At 37.6% G+C, this 19526-nt stretch overlaps 1 protein-coding gene across 2 annotated transcripts in view; it reads left to right on the forward strand.

The window, feature by feature from the left end:
* The first annotated feature begins 3542 nt into the window (after positions 1-3542).
* LOC108279911 (rho GTPase-activating protein 8) overlaps positions 3543-19526 on the forward strand; it is a 19577-nt gene continuing 3593 nt past the window's right edge. Inside the window, exons 1-12 of one of the 2 annotated variants that reach the window (XM_017494537.3) lie at positions 3543-3864; positions 9632-9710; positions 11998-12123; positions 13981-14068; positions 14177-14308; positions 14606-14692; positions 14773-14871; positions 15406-15516; positions 15735-15808; positions 16046-16123; positions 17618-17746; positions 18254-18357. In XM_017494537.3, the coding sequence (XP_017350026.1) occupies positions 9671-9710; positions 11998-12123; positions 13981-14068; positions 14177-14308; positions 14606-14692; positions 14773-14871; positions 15406-15516; positions 15735-15808; positions 16046-16123; positions 17618-17746; positions 18254-18357 (1068 nt within the window). In that variant the 5' untranslated portion in view covers positions 3543-3864; positions 9632-9670. The remainder of the gene's footprint in view (positions 3865-9631; positions 9711-11997; positions 12124-13980; positions 14069-14176; positions 14309-14605; positions 14693-14772; positions 14872-15405; positions 15517-15734; positions 15809-16045; positions 16124-17617; positions 17747-18253; positions 18358-19526) is intronic. The other variant, XM_053688150.1, reaches the window with a different exon arrangement.

A 19526-nucleotide genomic window follows, 5' to 3' on the forward strand; every position in this document is an offset into this window, starting at 1 on the left:
ATTTGTGTAACATTTCAAGGTGAAAAATATTTTTTATAGTGGCACTAAGATTAATGAATCAAAAAACTAAACTTTTGTTGGTTGCACAAGTGTTCACCCTGCCTGCGTCAATACTTGGTACATCTGGCTGAGATTACAGCTGCAAATCTTCTGGCATATGTCTCTATTAGCTGTGCACATCTGGATCCTGATATTTTTACCCATTCTTACTGGCAACATTGCTCAAGCACAAAAGCACACCGATTGATGTTTTGGATTTGACTGGGCCATTTTAACACATTCAGGTCTTTGGTTTTGAATCACTCCTGTGTAGCTTTGGTAGAATGCTTAGAGTTGTTGGAAGGTGAACCTCCATAAGAGTAACAAGTTGCTGGCTGGCTGAAAAAGGTTTTCTTCTAGTTTTGCCCTGTATTTGGCTCAATGCATCTTGCACACAATCCTGACCAGTTATTCCAGTCCATGTTGAATAGCATCCATACAGCATAACACTACCAGCACCATTTTTTCAATGTGGTGATGGCGTTGTCAAGGGGATGAGAACTGTTGGGCTTCTGCGCCAAACATAGCACCTTGTGCTAAGGTCAAGTTTGGTTTTGGTCTCTTCAGACCAGAGAACTTTTTTCAACATGTGAGCTGATTCTCCAGCATGACTTTTTTCAAACTACAAATAAGATTTCATATGGATTTTTTCAGTAATCGCTTGCTTCTCTCCCAGCTCTGTGGAGTGTTTGAGCTATGGTTGTCTTGTGAACAGCTTCTCCTTTTTGAGATGTGGATTTCTTCAGCTTCTTCAGAGTTGCCCTGGGATTCTCTGGGATAGCTTTTCTTTCACCTTTTGATTTTGTCCTTACTACATTTTTAAAGCTCTACTTTCTACTCACTACATTTTCAAATACTACATCACTACATTTCTCAACAATCATATATTTATATGCTTAATTTACATAATTGATCTACATTCTTACCCAATTTAAATTTGAACAGATGTGACAGTGAGAATTAGACCTAATACCTAACACTGTAATCTATCTGCTGCTGTGTACAGTACACTATCAAACCAGTTTGTATTGTAATAGCTAGACTAATAGTATTCAACTAGTTTGTATGTTCAGGGTTATTAGCATTCTAACTATCATTTGGCATATTATTTCTTAATCCTAGCTAACGCTTTTCCACATTCCTTGTTTCCATGATGAAAGAGGCAATAATATACCAGTAACAATATACCAGTAATAATATAGCAGTATATAACCAGTAACTGAAATGAGTATGTGATTTGAGCCAGATGTTTTTTTATGTTTGTTTGTTTGTTTGTTTTGTTTTGCTTTAAAATCTTTTTGTACTTTTACTTTCATACTTTTAATAAATGTAAGAGTTTACTCTTTTTATTTTAACTTGAGTGAAGTATTTGAAGCTGTAATTCAGGATTTACCTAAGAATTTTCTGCATTTAGATGAGCAATTACACTTAGAATTGTTGTACTTTTATAACCTCTGCCAATATACATAATTTACAGTAATCTAGAAAGTCTTTACATATATACACTGAATTACTAGATCAATAGTGTAGTTAACTAGTAACTAATGGCCCAGCAACACAGTGTAGAACCTCAACACAGCTTGCCATTTCACCACAAGATGTCAGACTTTCCACATTTTGAGAATATTAGTCCCAGTGCCAGTCAATTAAATTTATCTACTTGTTCTTGGTTTATTATTAATATGCTTAAAAGGTTGTCTGATCTCTCAACATTATTTTATACAAAGCTCTTTGAAAAAAAGCTTTCCATTTGTTCCATTATGGACTCAAGTACAGGCATAAACACAACCTAAAAAGAAATTTACATCTTCCACAATTAGAAATGCAAAATCCATTTGTTCACATCAATTAAGGAAAATGGCACTCTGGATTAAATGTGTTTTTGTAACAGTAGAGTGTATTCTGCTGCTGAATCTATTTTTGATAAAAAAAGTGTTTGCTCTCCCTTCATCATAAGCTCTCTCTGTCTATAAAAATTCTCTCTATCCTGCAGTCATTCTCTGTCATGCATCATTAGCAGGTTTAGCTGGACCTAGGGCTTGTATTTAGGCTGGGAAAAGGTTAAAGACCAAACATGAGAGCAAAGATGCAAAGATTTGATTGACACTTGTGGCCAATTAGCAGCTGTAGCCAAGGCAAGACTGTCTGGAAAATCAAACCAGCATTTCTCTGAGGTCAGCTGAGAGATGGCAGAGCATGAATATATGATGGTTCATTCTTTTTTGTCTCTGGCTCAACTCTCAGTGTGTGTAGTCATTCCTTTGGGCTTTTGCCTATGGAAAGAAGGAGTATATAATTCATAGTAAACTACACCAATAGTGTAATTGTTTAAAAATAACAGGTCTTCACTTTTTTTTTGCTGAGAATTTGAATTAGGTATAAATCTAAACAATTTCTACCATTGACACCATCCATGAGATCTCAAACAATGGACTTTTAGTGGATGTTGTAATGTAGGTACCTGGTAGTGTAACTAACTGTTAAGCCTTTAAAAAAATAATAATAAATAATAAATAAATAAATCTACCAGTTCAGTGGTTTGGTTTGTCTCTATGGGCGAACACTTAACAACATGTTTTACATAACACCATACAACATAGTTTTTCCCTTCAAAAGATCATTATTTAAATGTGCACAGTAATATTCTGGCTATTTATTGGAGCCCTAAAGGTTTTTGTTTCCTGAACTTTCAAACAACAGAACACATTAGGTCCAAGTCTACATTAGCTATTGTTTTGAGTTATTAAGCTTTGGATTAAACAAATTCAATTAAACCCTGCTGAAAAATCCAGCTTGCTCTGCTCACCTACTGGCTGCCAAAACACACACTGAGCTGCTCAAAAGGGTACACCATCTTTGCCAGATTGTTCGCTATTTTGAAAACTTCCTTATTACTTGAGTAAACTAATCCATAGCTCTTGTGATTTTCAAACTGACTTATTGTTGTGTTGTTATCTTTAAACATAATGTGTCTATAATGTTGTATAGTAGTGGTTATTTACAAGCTGTTTCCATTGCTTCACAGACCCCACTTTGAGAACCACTGCTTAGCTAAATATCGAGGTTCTCAAGGGCTGAATTTGGTGTGTTTAGAAAGAAAAGAAAAAAACACCACCAGGCCTGAGTTTAACAACTCTATGAATAGGAGTGGGTCATTTACCAGTTTGACCAGTTCTGCCTGTTTTGACCTGAGTGTGATAAATGTTCCCTCCTGAAAAAATATAATAAATAGAAACTCTCCTAGAATTTGTAATGGTTTTAATGTGGGTCTCAACTGGTAATTTGTTTCCTTCTATTGGTGGCACGTTATGTCTAGTGGATACCATTAAGGACTAATAATGGTAATGGTTTTAATGGTTAGCTGATTGTTTGTAATGGTATTTGCTGTGGAAAACATTCGAATTTCTCTTTGTTTGTTTGTTAGTTTGTTCTCAGCAGGGTTATCTGTGAACAGTAGTGGGTGATTTCCATAACACGCCCATTTCACTTCCGGTTGTGAAACATTCCATGTTTGTGTTGTGTTTAGCTGGGCAGTAAAGTAGGTAGCGTGTCTCATCTCCCTGTGCAACAGTGTACACCTGGCAACACCAATGCTACTTCGGAAACCCGCATACTCCCTCTGCTGGCACACTATTTTCACACCTTTGTTTTAGTGGCTAAAACTTTAGTGGCGGTTTGGATTTGCGCCCTAACTTCACTTCAACACTTTTGGGGAATGTTTGGAGGAAATCTGTGAAAGAACTCCCGAGAGCAACAGCGCATGCGCAGTGCTAAGCGAGTCGCCTTGGGAAGTCTTGTTTCTGAGCACCTGATTCAACACTGACGGTAAGAAACTTTTTCTTTTTATGTACGTGTTTTCAGCTGAACAACTTTAAAACTAAGTTTTCCTCAGGTGTTTCAGCTGGACTTCAGTCCAAAACAGCTGAATTACGGACAAGGTTTCTTAATCAAAGTTACTCAAGTTTGACCCCAACTTGATATTTTTGATACTGCACTCAACTATGCATCGCTACGTATGTTGTTCGGATGACTAAATGTTTAAAAAAAAAATAATAATAATAATAATCAAAATAAATGTAGGCTGGTCTGTCTAGCAACAACGGTCATCAATGTCGAAATGTTTGAAATGGCCAATCAAATCACAGAGAGCAGAAGCCGCGCGACGCTTCAGTTTTAACGGTGAAAGACTGTGAGGTCAAATGTAAGCTAAGTAGCTAAAGTTGAATATTTTACAACTGTTTTATGAGAGTAACGTTAAATGACTGACAGTAATATGCAGGGCTACAAACATTTACGTGATTCGTGAAATGTAATGTGTTATTGTCAATGTGAGGAGATGAGAAACATTAACGGAGTCGTTTTCAGTATATTAGGCAGAAGATGGGGAATGAATGTGTGTATATTGTGAATGAATGTAATGAAAATGGTTACCTGGATTTACTGACAGCCTTTCAGTATATTTACTTTTCTAACAAAATGATTCATAAAACTGAAAATGAGAGCGTTATCATCCACAGACTTAAATTGTAAACATTGTAAAACGTGTGGATTTGACTCGTGTGTTTTTAGGTTGTGGTTAGGACAAAGTCTTTTCTTAAAATAAAAATGTATTATTTGCAAATCTAGTTGCTTAGCTATTTTATTTATTTATTTATTTTTAAAAATCATTTAATTCTATTTTCTGGACAATAAAGTACACAAACATTGTATTTTGATACTAGTTTGTATGTCTTTGTCAGGCCTGTGCTCAAAAAGTTAAAGGGATAGTTCACCTAAAAATTTCAATTATGTTATCATTTACTTTCCCTTTTGTCATTCCAAACTCAAATACTGTTACTTTTCATCAAATAAAAGATTATTTCCCCCTCACTCTTTTCCTCTCTATTACGGCTCTATACCATAAAATGGCAGACGATCATGAGCTTTAAAGGTGCACTATAAAGCAGCCATAAAAACTACAGTCCAAGTGGCCATACGAGAGCTTTGTGTCATATGGACTGCTTTTCTGCATATCTGTGTAAGCATTCATATCTGTGTTACACTGAACACAGCATACAGGTTTGGAACAGCTTGAGGGTGAGTAGATAATGTTGTGTAAGTCATTGTGTCTGGCTAACTGACACAGTCATGTCATTTTACAGAGACATGACAATAATGAAAAGACAATCAATCAAATGATTTTTTTTTCTTTGGGACAGCAGATGAAAACGGTAAGCTGACAGGAACAGGAAAAAAGTTAGCAGTATATACACAGTGGAAGTTTTGTAATTCATATTTGGTCTGCTCTACTGTTTGGAAAATATTATTCACTATATCTGTGCATAATAAGATGAAAGGTCTGCCTGGAGTGTGAGTGAGTGCATCTGAAATATAATAAACCATTGTGTGTGTGTGTATAAATATTTGGGCCTTTATTACATAGAGAACTAAAAAGGACCATTACATTTGTGACCGCACCCCCACCAGGATGTTGAGGATGTGGTTATGGCTTTGATTTCACACTCTGCTTGAACATGTATTACACTCAGTGTACAGTTAATATCAGCTCAACCAAACACATGTTTCATTTTACAGCAGAACTTACAAATAAATAGGAAGTGTGTACTAAAAGCGACATATTTCAGGAAAGTCGAGTTACAGTCCAACTTGAAGAATGCAAAATCTGGGGTGTCATTTAGCCCTTTTCTCTTAAAAATGTAACTATGGATTTACTATTTAACAATAAAATGAATGCGATTGAATAATATGCTTTGGGTCAGGAAATTCAGGGGTTAAAAGTAGACCAGTCTGTCACTAATTTTGTAAACTATTTTGAGGGATGTGTCCCAGTGCAACTATTTCAGATTTCCTTATCACAGTATTTCAGGCATAGTGTTGTTTTGTCACGCCCTGGCCTATCTAAATTCCCCATCCTACAGGAACTTCACCTCACTGTCAGCTGTAATGGATCTGTCTGGGAATTTGCAAGAGTGACAGCTTGTGCTTTCTGAAAGTTTTGTAAAAGGATAAAGGAAAGGACAATGAATGTTGTCCTCAGAATCACTTACAGGTTTTTAGCTCTCATTTTCACTAATGGCATTTGGGATTTGATCGTGTTTTTGTATTTAATCAGCACAGTGAAATCCCAGCTTATGTGTGGAGAATGGAGTCTAATATCTTTGGGAAGACAGGGTGCTCACAAAGTGGCATCTTGAACAACCTCTAGGGATATGCTGCAAATATAATACAAAAGATTTTTTTAATCACTAGAAAATTAGTAATGATGGTCAGTCCCATGCAAATATCAAACTTACTCTAACTGGCCACTGTAGACTGAATTCACATTACATGTGTTTATATTTGTGCTCTGTGATCCTCGTGTGAATTCGGTGGTCGGTGCTGTAATTTTTTGGCATTGTGGGTAATGTAGGAAAACTGTTAACCAAAGAGAAAATAGACCAATACTGGCTGGGTGATACGACAAAAATATCATGTCATGATACTTGACATTTCTATGATACACGATGCATATTAAACTTTAGCTAAGAGACTGTCTGTAAACTAAACAAACAAACAAACAAAAAAAGTTAAACTGAGTTTGATGATACTTTTCTTTAATGCCTACAAAAACAAAGATTAAGTTTTAAAAATGCGTCAATTCAATGGCATCCATTCAGTACCATTTAATTTGTTTAAAAACATTGTAAAAAATACATCACCATACTAACGATATCTCAGAAAAAGTGTATCATGTAATCATTTATCACAATATCGATATTATCAGTATATCACCCAGCCCTACAATACGTTAAAGAAATTTAAATCAAAAACATCAACTCAGGATTTTAGTTTTTACAATAAAATGCCACTGAAGATTGCATAAAATTATAAATATTGACAGGGTGTTTGTTTCCTTTAAGTCTAAATTTCATTCATTTTAGTTTATTTTTCATGCTTATTCCAGCAGTTTTATTTAACAATTAAGCTATCTGATTTCTATATTCTTTAAAAGAGTTTGACACATCACATCCAACACATCCTTTTAGTATTCATTACTCTGCCAAGAAAGGTCATATGACCAGATAACGTATGCACACTGAAAGTTAGTGAATGCCACGAGACTCTTTGCAGGTGTCACAACCATAATGCTTTCATTTCAATTTCACTGGCGCATTTAAGACAACACCGATTATATAACGAGTTACAAACTTTGGTTTGCAGTCATGTCTTATTTTCATTAGCAGTGACTCACATAGCCAGGTCATGTGCTTTCACAGCAGACAAACTGTGAACAAAAGTCCGGGCATTAGATCATGCCTAAGTCTTGCAAATGTCCACGACTCATGACATCAGCCTTTTTCTTATCTTATAAACATTACTTTGTGGTCACAGATTAAATTGATTCCCTGCTGGGTTTTGAAACCAACAGGAACTAACCCCTGATAAATCTTCTCCTTCTCTGTTAATTGCGTAAGGTTGATTACTCTGAGCTTGGTTTCTAGCTAGTTTACATTGAAATGTGTGTAAAAAAAAACTATAGATCTCATTACCACTCCACCCTACCAGTGTTACACAAATTACAACTCTACTCATCCCCCTCCTCCAACCTACCTGGTTCTGTCTGATTTATGCATAATACATGTATTGTGGGGGTAGGGTGCATATGGAAATTTAACAGATGGACAGATAGCACTGTGTTATACCTTGTGTAATGAGCAGATGTTGTGAATAAGCCATATGGGATTTGCTCAAACTGGCAACAATAGTCAGGAAAAAAACGATCCCTGATATCACAGGTTTACACTTTTTCCACATTGCCTAAAATGTAGCCAATTAGCATCACATGTTTAGTTATAAATTATACGGTCAGGGTAAATTAGTATTCAGTGACCTTTTGCTTTTCCTATTTTATATACTTCCAGTGTATACAGTCCCCTCTGAAACTATTGGAATGGCGAGGCCAATTATTTTCTTTTTGCTATATACTGAAGACATTGGGGTTGAGATTAAAAGATGACTATGAGATGATCAGAATTTCAGCTTTCATTTCCTTATATTTACATCTAGATATGTTAAACAACTTACAACATGGTACTTTTTGTTTTAAACCCACCCATTTTTCAAGTGATCAAAATATTGGAACATGTGAGCGACAGGTGTTTCTTGCTGCCCAGGTGTGCCCTGTTAGATGAACTGTTTAAACAATTAATAGCTCTAAAAGTCTACTCATGGTTTGAGCCCTGGGTTTCACCTGTGAAAAAGGATAAACCAACATGAAGAAAAGAGAGCTGGCTATGGGTGAAAAAGCAAGCATTTTGAAGCTGAGAAAAGGGGGGAAATCAATCAGAGGCTGAAAAAGAAAGAAACCACTGGTGTACTGAGCAGTAGACACTGAGTGGGTCAGTAGCAGTGAGAGAAACCTCATGAGAGCTGTGAAGAAAAACCTGAAAACAATAGCCAGTGACATGACCAACAACCTCCACAGGGCCGGGGTGAAGATATCATAATCGACTGTTCAAATACGTATATGAATATTGTTATTGATACAATCATATGAATAATATGTAAATATCAAGATATGAGCGCTGAAATTTTGATCTATCGTCTCATATTCACTTTTTGATCTCAAACCCAAATGTCTTTAGTGTATAGCAAAAAAGAAAACTCCAATACTTTCAGAGGGGACTGGATATACATGTGTATATACACACCCTGGAAGAATATTAAATAACAAAATAGAAGTGTCCATGTACGTATTTTCCCTCACCGTGATCATTAAGTGACTTGTTGTGTACTTCTGTGTACTTGATTAGAAAATTATTTGAAATGTCAATCACGCAACTGAAGCAGGCCACTCAAATACAACATCACAAACACTCTTCATTTCTCAATCTGATTAGCATTGATTAGTATCTACAAAGTGTTTGGCTCACATTAATGCCACTAAAATGCATTCCGATAGCTATTAAAATATAAGGGTACTTAAATATTTTTTCTGTCAATCCTCTTTAGTTTTAAGTCAGAAAATCTATTCAACCGCCACCAGTGTGTAGCATCCACCTGGATGAGGCGACGGCAACCATAGTGCGCCAGAACGCCCACCACACACCAGCTATTAGTGGAGAGGAGAGAGTGATGTAGCCAACGATGGAGAAGGGCCAATGGGGTAATTTGCCAGGACACCAGGGTTATACCCGAACTCTTTTAAAAAAAAAAAAAAAAAAAACTTGTCCTGAGATTTTTAAAAACGATGGTCAGGACCTCTGTTTAACATCTCATCTGAAAGACGATGCTGTTTTTACTGAGTAGTGTCCTCATCACTATACTGGGGCATTGGGATCCACACTGACCACAGGGTGAGCGCCCCCTGTTGGCCTCACTAATACTACTTCCAGACGCAGCCTTAGTTCTCCCCAGGAGGTTTCCCATCCAGGTACTGGCCAAGCTTATCCCTGCTTAGTTTCAGTGGGAAACCAGGCAAGAACTGCAGGGAGATACAGCTCTGGTGAACTTTTATAGTGATTCATTTGAGAAACCATGTTTGTGTTATTGTGTCAGATCAAAAGCATACTTTGGTTCACTGCCAACCAGTAAATCACTATTCTGTTTGCAGAATGTAACTGAGCGTAGCTGAAATCACTCAGTCTTTACCATGATCTCAGCAACTGACCTGGAACAGCTGGCCGAGATAGGTGAGTCCCAATGTCTTTCTAGTTTTTAGCAGACATAATTGACATCAAGTCATAATTACAATAAAGAGGTTTAGTCCTGATTCCAGGAGCCCTGGTTGAGGTTTCTTGTTTTTTTGTGTGAGGCATGTCACACACAACAGTTAAAAACGCTTCGGTGCAGTGGTTTAGTCCATGTAACATGCAAAAAACTACATCAGAGGCATGTAAGAAATGCTCCCTTTGTTTTACACTTCACCTCCATGAGTCTTTTCACTCACACAAGTGTAAGTGCCATCAGACTAGACTGAAATCACAGCGCTAACACCTAATCTACAAAGAGATCATGATTCTGAAATGTGTAGTTGGAAAAGGGTTTATGTTGTGGTGATATCTCAAAACCAGAAAAACGCAATAGACTTTTTGTGCACCGCACCATTGCCTCTAGCAGGTCCAGCTTCATCTGTTCACATGTTCCATGTTTCATAACTGTGCGGTCATGCTTGAATAGTGCAAACGTAACACATGCGGTGTGGATTGAGTGCACAGTCGCGACACGATTCATACACGGTATATCACACGGTGTGTATTCAGGGTAACTTTCAGGCTTGGAGGTATCCCCTTTCTGTCTACAAAGCATCGCTGATTTTTGATATTAGTAAACTCCGTCATGACTCAGCTACGACCTTACTCAGATGTCTGGAAAGGAATTACAAATCCAAGATGGTAGCAGTGACTCTCACTCCTGCCTGAGTCAGTTGTTGACTTAGTGCTAAGGAAGGAAGTAGGCCACGTGAAGGATCGAACAGTAAACAGGCCTATTTCTCCGAAACCACATGCTGAATTCCGCATGCAGCTTCATGCCGAGTTATATTTACCATCTTGTGAGAGGAACAGGTCATTCTTCAGATAATGCTGACCTTCAAAATTAGTGTGTGTGGAGGGTACAGCATGGCGGTGCACTGATAATTAAACACACAGAGGTCATTGCATTCTTTTAGCTTTAAGTCACTATGTGTACTCAAAGTCATCAGCTTCCCTAAACATTAACACACACTGACCTTTTCAGTGAAAAATGAGTTCACATTAATGACAACCTAAATGAGTGGAAATGTTGACATATATAATAATCCTCATTCAGGTGGACAGCAAGTGTTTTGTTTTTTCTCCAAAAGAGGGTGCTGTAGTAAGATGTAATGCCATGGCTCTCCCTAAACAATTTTTTTTTGTCGTTGTTGTTCTGTTTAACCAAAGCCTTCATTTTGGAGTGTCTTTAAGTGTAACCGGTAGTGTTTCCTTCTCCTCCACTATAGACAGTGCAAAGTCAGATTGTCAGAAATGTCAGAGATGGGACTCCAGCTTATATCACAGGCCACTGGCCACCAAAAAAAAACACAAAAAATCAGTAGTCTACCGGTCATTTCCTTTTTTCTTTTTTCTTTTAAACCAGAGATGGTATTTATAGCCTGCCCCAGTGTCCATCAGGAAGTAACTACTGAGTCACCACATAAATAATGAAACTGTCAAGATTCTGAGGCTTAAATGATAGGACTTCCTGTGAATGAAAAATGCAACAGAGCAGAAATGTTTTCACTTACTCCAAAATGGCTTTTTTTTTTTTTTGGTCTGGAATAAAATTCATTAAAATCATCTAAACTTTTCACGACGGAAACGTTGTCTTTCTATATTGTATAATGAATTCTTTGAAGTGTAGGGTCCATTAAAATATTTGCAGACAATGAAAAAGAGGACGGAACCCCCTAACCTTTTTACCCTCATTAAGAAATGCAGATCTGATTAATATTCATATTGAAAATGGCCTCAACCGTACATGCTCTCATCTCCTTTCTTACTAAACCACTGTTGTATGTCTTGTATTGGCATACTGGCACATGTTTGGCTCCTATAGTTTATGATGTGGTGGCACCTACACTTCCCGTGTTCAGTTCATTCCATTGAAAGGACATCATCAAAAACAACTTCTGTATTCTAACTTTGTATAGCTTTGAACTATAGACCGATAAGACCTTGAAATATAGACAGATCATTTGACACCAGTTAGACCAGTAATACAGTTGGCTGTAATTCCTCCTCGAAATCTTTAAAGGACAAAAGATGTGAAAAACGAGTTCATGTTTGCAAAGTCATGATCGTGTGTTATGTGCATTTGTCCTTTTGGCAAGGATCTTACTAAACATGATGCAGTAATATTTGACCAGACAAAGTAAGATCTAAGAATATCTTCAGATGATGTTCTGATATTTTTACATGTTAACCCTGAAGGGCTTTTTTTTTCTTTTCTTTTTTTTAGAGCTGCAGAAGGAAGAGGAGGATCAGGGGCAATTGTGCCCCTTTCCGCTGCCTAGTGGCAACGCTTGTCAAGACGCATCACATCCCTATTATGATGTAGCAAGGCACGGCATCCTACAAGTTACAGGTAACACGTTGACTGGCTTATGCATATTCCCAGTGCGCTCTCGCAGCATTCGCATATGTTTACAGACATCATGGCTGACGTCTCTGTTCACATGGTTTCCTTTAATGATAAAGGTCAAGGCTTTCCTGGTTTAGTCAGTATGTATCACTATGACTCCTCAGTGGATAAAATGTGTCTCTGGTGGATTTTTAAAGGCGTTTTGACAGTAGGTTTTATTTAGAATCTGAATTGATCAGAGACGACTTTTTCCACGTTCTATTATGCATCTATTTCCACTGTATTTCTAACTAAATGCTATTAACAAGGTATTTTTGTAAACATACGGTCATCATGTTGATTTCTCATGATTCTTTTATGAAGCACGGCTTAGCATAATAATTCCACATCTCTGACGTAAGGTTTGTATGAACTCTGCGCAGTTTACACCTGGTGTTTTCAAGTCTTTCATGTCTAGATTGTGGTGTGATGAGATTTTAACAACGTGCGTTTACACTGTTTTTAACTTTTTAATACTCACCAAAACCTTGCCGTTGATGGACCATGTGCACTATGGTGTATTGCACTGTGAAGAGTTTTGGTTATCGATATACACTTACAAATATACACTTACATATATACAGATATACCAGTTGGTTGAAAAAAGAGGTTCAGAGCAGTCAGATTTAAATCCGTTTTAAATCTTGGCTGTGTTTCACTTACATTTTTCACATGGATATATGGAGCTTGAAAACTGACAAATGTATTCATCATGTAATCATGTGATGTGTAGAACATAGCATTAAATTAAAAAACAGTTTCTGTAAAGTATGTCAGTGGTTCTGAAACGTTTTCAGCATGAGGCCCCCCTTGTGTAGGGTGCATCCCTTTGTGGCCCCCTAGAGTCGTCAAATTCTCACAGTTTTGTTTTTTTCACTCTAGGCTCATCCATATTAACTTTCTCGGATAAGAGACTACGTCCTCTATCTAAACACGTATCCATTTTAAATAGCCTTAGGTTTTATCAGTGTGTGGCTAACAGTACTGTACACTAGTATATCAACAGATGTCTCTGTTTGGTGTGTAGAATTGATTTCATTTATTAATATTTCTCATTTTTATGTACATCATCGTTCAAAGGTTGACAATCCTTTTAAAATTATTTTCAAAAAACAATGTTCTAGGATTTCTATGTGGTCCCCCTGGTACCATCTGGCGGCCCCCAGTTTGAGATCCACTGGTGTATGTAATACATCTGCATTTTTGCCAGTGTTTTTTATTTGCTCTGAACTTGCTAGGGGGTAAGGTTTGCCTTTAAAAACATACAATTTTAAATCACAGGGTAAGATTTCGAGGTTTAAATTTTTAAAAAAAAGATTTCTAAAATAAATAAATAAATAAATAAAAACATGCAAATCACAGAAATGCAGATTTTTTGTACATCAAGAAAAAGGTGGAACATCTCGGATTCCCATGGGAAACAGATGCTTCCAAAGTTTTAATGATATACTCGTATTTTTTACTCAGTTTTCTAGTGATTATAAACCCTTGATGCTTAGCGTGTGCCCCGCATAACTATGTATCTACAATCTAGCTATGCGGTGTGATTTGTATATAATTAAAATATGCAAAATTGGTTAGCGTCCAAGCTCCATAAACATGCATGAAGCAACAAAGTGTAAATGAGGTCAGTGTCATTTTCCTTAAAGCTAAAATACTTCAATAAAACTGCATTGTATTTGAATTCAAAAGCCAAATTAACTCATGTCTGATGACAATACATGACTCTTCCATTCTGTTTTAGCTGACTGGTTTAAACAGAACAAACAGGAACCTCTGGATAAGTGTGTGTGTGTGTGTGTGTGTGTGTGTGTGTTTTAGGTGATGATAATTATGGCAGAAAGCTGATCATCTTTAGCAGTTGCTGCATGCCCCCGTCACATCAGCTCAATCACCATCGACTGCTGGAGTGAGTATGGTTAGAGTTCAGTCGAACACAATTTAGGTTTTCATTCTAATCCTTCCTTCTCTGTTGAAATTTTTTTTTTTGTAAGGTTTTATTTTGGCTGTTTCACAGGTATATGAAGTATACGTTGGACCAGTATGTTGAGAGTGACTACACAGTAGTTTACTTTCACTATGGTTTGCGCAGCATCAACAAACCCTCCCTGAGCTGGCTCCGAAACGCCTACAGGGAATTTGACAGAAAGTGAGTAACTTAAATGCCTTTACCCAGCCGTCTGACTAATTAGTCCTTAGTGGTCTTTTGTCTCCGATGTAACAGTCGACCAGCTTCAAAGAGCACGTCCGAGCCCAGAGTTAATCATTTAGTTTCCATACTGAGGCGAATTAGAGACAATTTCCGAGCATGGAATAAACTGTGATGTGTCTGTCCTAAGAGATTTGGCTAGAAGAGTTTGGACTGGGTATTTCCTTGTCACCCTTTTGGTTTTATTTCTTTCTGTTGCTCAATGGGTTTTTTTATTATCATGTGCGTCTATTCCAGATACAAGAAGAATCTTAAAGCCCTCTATGTTGTCCACCCCACAAATTTTATCCGGATCCTCTGGAACGTTTTCAAACCTCTTATAAGGTAGACACAGATCATATTATCCATCAGGCTGTTGTAATTGTATACGTGGTATTTACGAATCTTTATCTTATTTCACCTAGCCACAAGTTTGGTAAGAAGTTAACCTATGTGAACTATCTGGCAGAGCTAAGAGAACACGTCAACTACGAGCAGCTCATCATCCCACAAGCTGTATTAAGGTCTGATGCAAAATGTTAATCAGATGTAGATTTAAAAACATTGTACTTTTGTTATGTGAAGGTGCACACTGTATTGCCTTTGCCTTTTTAAATACCATCGTTGTTCAACTCTATTTACTGACGAATAATATGGAATCTACTGTGCAAACGTAGAACACACACACACAGCTGAATGAACATTTACATTTCCTCAGCCTAACAAGGAAAAAAGAGAAGAGCCCAGACCTGTCTGCATATATTATGAATATTTATACGATCAGACTCACAGTAGAGGGTTCCTGTATCTCTCAAACAAAAACATAAGTTGAATCAGATATTTAAAAAAAAAAAAAAAAAAAAAAACCTCATGTTTGCAAATTTTAATGATGAATATGGTTGAAGAACTTGACCCAGCTAAAATGACGCTAGCCTGTCGTGGGTGTCTGTGAGCTCATGCATGTGGAACAGGGTAGTTGCTGCTTTCTCCAAGTGTGTTTACACTTGGCCAAATGTCAAAGTCATGAAAATTCACTATTCGTTGACTGCTGTGATCAGGCATGATGACGAGCTCCGTGTTGCTCTGAAAGGAGGATCAGCTCTTCCAGCGAAGACTCCGCCCCCTAGACCTCCTCTGCCCACACAGCAGTTTGGCGTGAGCTTACAGTAGTGAGTAGACTCATCGATGATTTTTGGTGAACATGAAGGTTTTATTGCTGTTAAGTGACATTGACTGGGTGATTTGGAATTTTAAAAAAAGAGGTTAAAATTGTTCTTTGCAACCACGTATTGATTACGTTTAAAGCGAAATATGTGTATTATATTTTATTATTTGCCGTGTCTGTGGGTTACAGGCAAACATTTGTTATTAAATATATATTTTTCAGCATTCGAGAGAGAAACAATGGTGCATTGATTCCTTCTGTGATGTCTCAAACTGTGTCCTACCTCAAACAGAACGGTAAGATCAGAAAAAAAAATAACGGTTGCCGTATTGGATACTGGATCTATGATGTTACTGTTTTGACATCTTCATTTACCATCTGTATTCAGACAGCTATATTTCACACAGAAACACTACTCAAAAAGAACCCCTTCAAGGACACATTTCAAAACATAAGCTTCTCTCTCTCTCTCTCTCTCTCTCTCTCTCTCTCCCTCTCTCTCCCTCTCCCTCTCCCTCTCTCCCAACCCCAAGGCCTAAAAACAGAAGGGATCTTCCGAAGGTCAGTCAGAGTGCAGCTCATCAAGGACATCCAGAAACTCTATAACCAGGGTGAGCTGATCCTCCCTCCCTCCCTCCCTCTCTCTCTCTCTCTCTCTCTCTCCTTCCCACAGCCAAGAAAAGGAGATCAATAGAGCTCAGTCTCCTCCGACGGTTCTTGATAGCATCACAGGCAGCACGTCGCCTACAGAACTCCCCATTAAGATAGTGTCAGTTTCGACTTTCCACTTCGTTAACTCCTCCAATTACTTTTGGAGCTCTAACACAAAATTCTTAACACCCTTCTCAGCTCTGGGGTTATGATTATACGTCTTATTTTTATTGAGACACTTTAATTGTGTTTAATACAGAAAGTAGACAATAGTGAGTCCTTTTTTTTTAACTAAATGTCCGGTTGTTATAAATAGTTAATCATGTTCTGTTTCCATCCGATGATGTATAAAAGAGTTGAGTCCCAGAGAGCTCCAGCACTATCAGCGGTATCGTTTCTCATGTTTGAACGTGCTTGCTCATTTTTATTTGTGCGTTCACTCTGCTGCCTTTGTCCTTTTAAACAGTCCCTTCGTTGAAGCATATCTCTTTACAAAAAAAGCTTGCTCAGCACGGTATATTACTGCTTAAATGAGGTGTTTATAACCTGTAGTTCTATTGTAGGAAGAGAAAAGAGGAAAGGAATCCATTCTTTATTAGGCCAAACAAAGATGGTGTTCTGTTCAATAAAGAGCAAAAGAGAAGCGCTGGATATTTTTGGCCCTATTTGGAGCAGCTGTGCAGAAATTTGAGTTTGGTTAACTTTCTTATATATTTTTATACTGAAATATTTGTGATTGTGCTCAGGGGTTTTGGTGCTATATTGTTGGTGTGCTGCACTGATATCTCAGAGGGGACATTGCTAGTGGTGTTTAGGTGAAAAAAAATGAAGTGATCTCAACCTTAAATAATAGTGTCAGGTTTTACTGTTAGATCCTAAAAGCAAAAGAGCAAGAGCTTCTTTTCTCATGTACCATTTTCCAGCGATGTTTAATGTCGTATTAATGAGAAATCCAACATTAAAATAGTGGTGACGGCAGACGCTGAAACTCCAATTTCCAATTGCAGCGCAGTTACTCAGAGTTACGGCAGCGATTTCGCTATCTATGAGATGAAAAGTGTGACTGACGGGGGTATTAGCACGAAAGTTGAAGCTCTGGAAGCTGATCTGTTTGAGCTGGACAGACAAAGATTAAAGCACTGCTGCATCACTGTCTTTAGGTAGAATGTGTGTTTTATTGTATTGTGCCATAGTTTGAAATTTGGGTAAATTTGTATTATAACATTTATACAAGTATGTGTTTTGACTGTTTATTGACCGAGTTAAACATCTGCATTTCTTCAGTACATTCAAAGGTATCAAAACTCTCGTCAGTGATAATTACAGATGCTGTGGAGAGAAATGAGGTTGAAAACTGCTGCATTGTTCTTTAAACAGAATGAGTCTATTGTACAATCACTTTTATGATTTCTCTCCCTTTCTCTCTCTCGCTCTCCCTCTCTGTTTTGCCTCAGGCAAGCCAGTTAGCTTTGAGCAGTACTCTGATGTTCATGTTCCTGCTGTGATCTTGAAGACGTTTCTCCGGGAGCTGCCCGAGCCTCTACTCACCTTCACGTTATATAACCAGATACAGGATCTTACCAGTGAGTTTTTAAATCCAGGCCTTAATCTAGCTCGCTGCACTACATTTTAACTCCCAATTAAGAGATGTACTGGAGATACTGAGTAACAAATATAACTAACAGTAGAGGTGTATGTGCGACTACAGATCACATCCATGCCACACGGTTACACCTGTTGGATTCAGAATCTGTTTCACGTCTTTTCTAGATGAAGGATCTGTGTTGAGCGTTGAGTAAAGCTCAGTCTGTTTCAGTTCTCCCAAAGGCTAGTCTATTTATCCAGTATTAATAATTCATTGGTCACTCAGCCAACTAAATAGCAGCTCTGTGGGATGTGACAAAGGCAAGTAAATGGAGTTCAGTGAGATAAGTGTCTTTGTACCCTCTGGAGGTAACGGCAATAGTCTAGCCTCATTTTACACTGCTAGAAATAACACCAGTGTTTGGGTGTATTGAATGGTGAAATTATTTATTGATGTTTCAACGGGAATGTCTGGCTTTTGTAAAATAAGACGGTGTTTTTCACAGCGGTGGAGAGCAGCTTGCGTGTCTCAAGGTGCAAGAGGATTGTGGAGTCGCTTCCAGAGTACAACTTCATCGTGGTCAAGTACCTCATCTGTTTCCTGCATATGGTAAGGGGATACACTGCAGGTCTGGCTGCATCCAGTGACTCCTAAAATGAATGCACATCCAGCATTGGTAACTTTTTGAATTTATGTTAAATTAATGGTGAGACGTGGACGGGTGTCAAACTAACATTTCGAGGCAGATACGGGAAAAGGACTGACCTCAGTATTAAGTAGAGCTTTAAATATTTGTCACACACGCCGGGTAACTCGTACTGACCCTACTACGGTCACAAACTCCTCTTCTTGCAGTCCATTTAAAAATCACACTGGGGTGTGTCATTTTGCTGAGTCAAAAATAATCTAAAACAGAGAAAAAACATCAATGTGATTAAAAAGATGAATGTAGTCAGCCAGACTTGCATGCTTCATGTTATGGTAAAGTTGGCACTAAACCTTGCGCCACACGTCCTCGTAACTTTTAGTCAGCTCACAAGTCATGACCATATAAATAAAGATAGTCTGCAGAGTGTCCGGTTTAGGACAAATCGAATCGGTTCATTCAGAATCTGCGATCAGAATAAATACATTTCGCTTGGTGAGAATCTTTGAATGAGGTAAATGTAACACACTGTCAAGTCAAGTGGGTTTTTATTGTCATTCCTCTATATTGTGTGTGTGTGTACACTACAGGACAAAAGTTTAGACACACTCGTTCTTTATTATTTTTCCACATTTTAGAATAATAATAAATTCATCAAATCTCTGGAGTAACACAAATGGGGATCTATGGGAATTATGTTGAGATAAAAAAATCCAAAATAATTAAATATTTTAGCATCTTCAAAGTAGACGCCCTTTTTGCCCCTAGAATTTCCAGAAATGTATTCTTGGTATTTTCTCAACCGATTTCTTAAGGAATTTCCCTGATATGATTTTTAAACAGTATTAAAGGAGTTCCCACCTACGCTGGACACTTATTGGCTGCTTTTCGGAATATTTCACTCCACGTCATCCATTAAAAAAAAAAAAAATTTCTAATGAAAGAACTGAACACGTCGGCACGGTTATATTTTTGTCTACAACACCGATTTCAAACATTTAATCACACACCTTCAGATCAAAAGATTTTTAAGATCATGAGAAACATTTCAGTTGAGTGTCTCCATTGGAATGAAATGTTTCTTCAGGACCACGGTGCAACACAGAACAGTACTCAAGACTAAATAAAGTGC

The sequence above is a fragment of the Ictalurus punctatus genome, chromosome 19 (assembly GCF_001660625.3).
Source record: "Ictalurus punctatus breed USDA103 chromosome 19, Coco_2.0, whole genome shotgun sequence".
Taxonomy (NCBI): domain Eukaryota; kingdom Metazoa; phylum Chordata; class Actinopteri; order Siluriformes; family Ictaluridae; genus Ictalurus; species Ictalurus punctatus.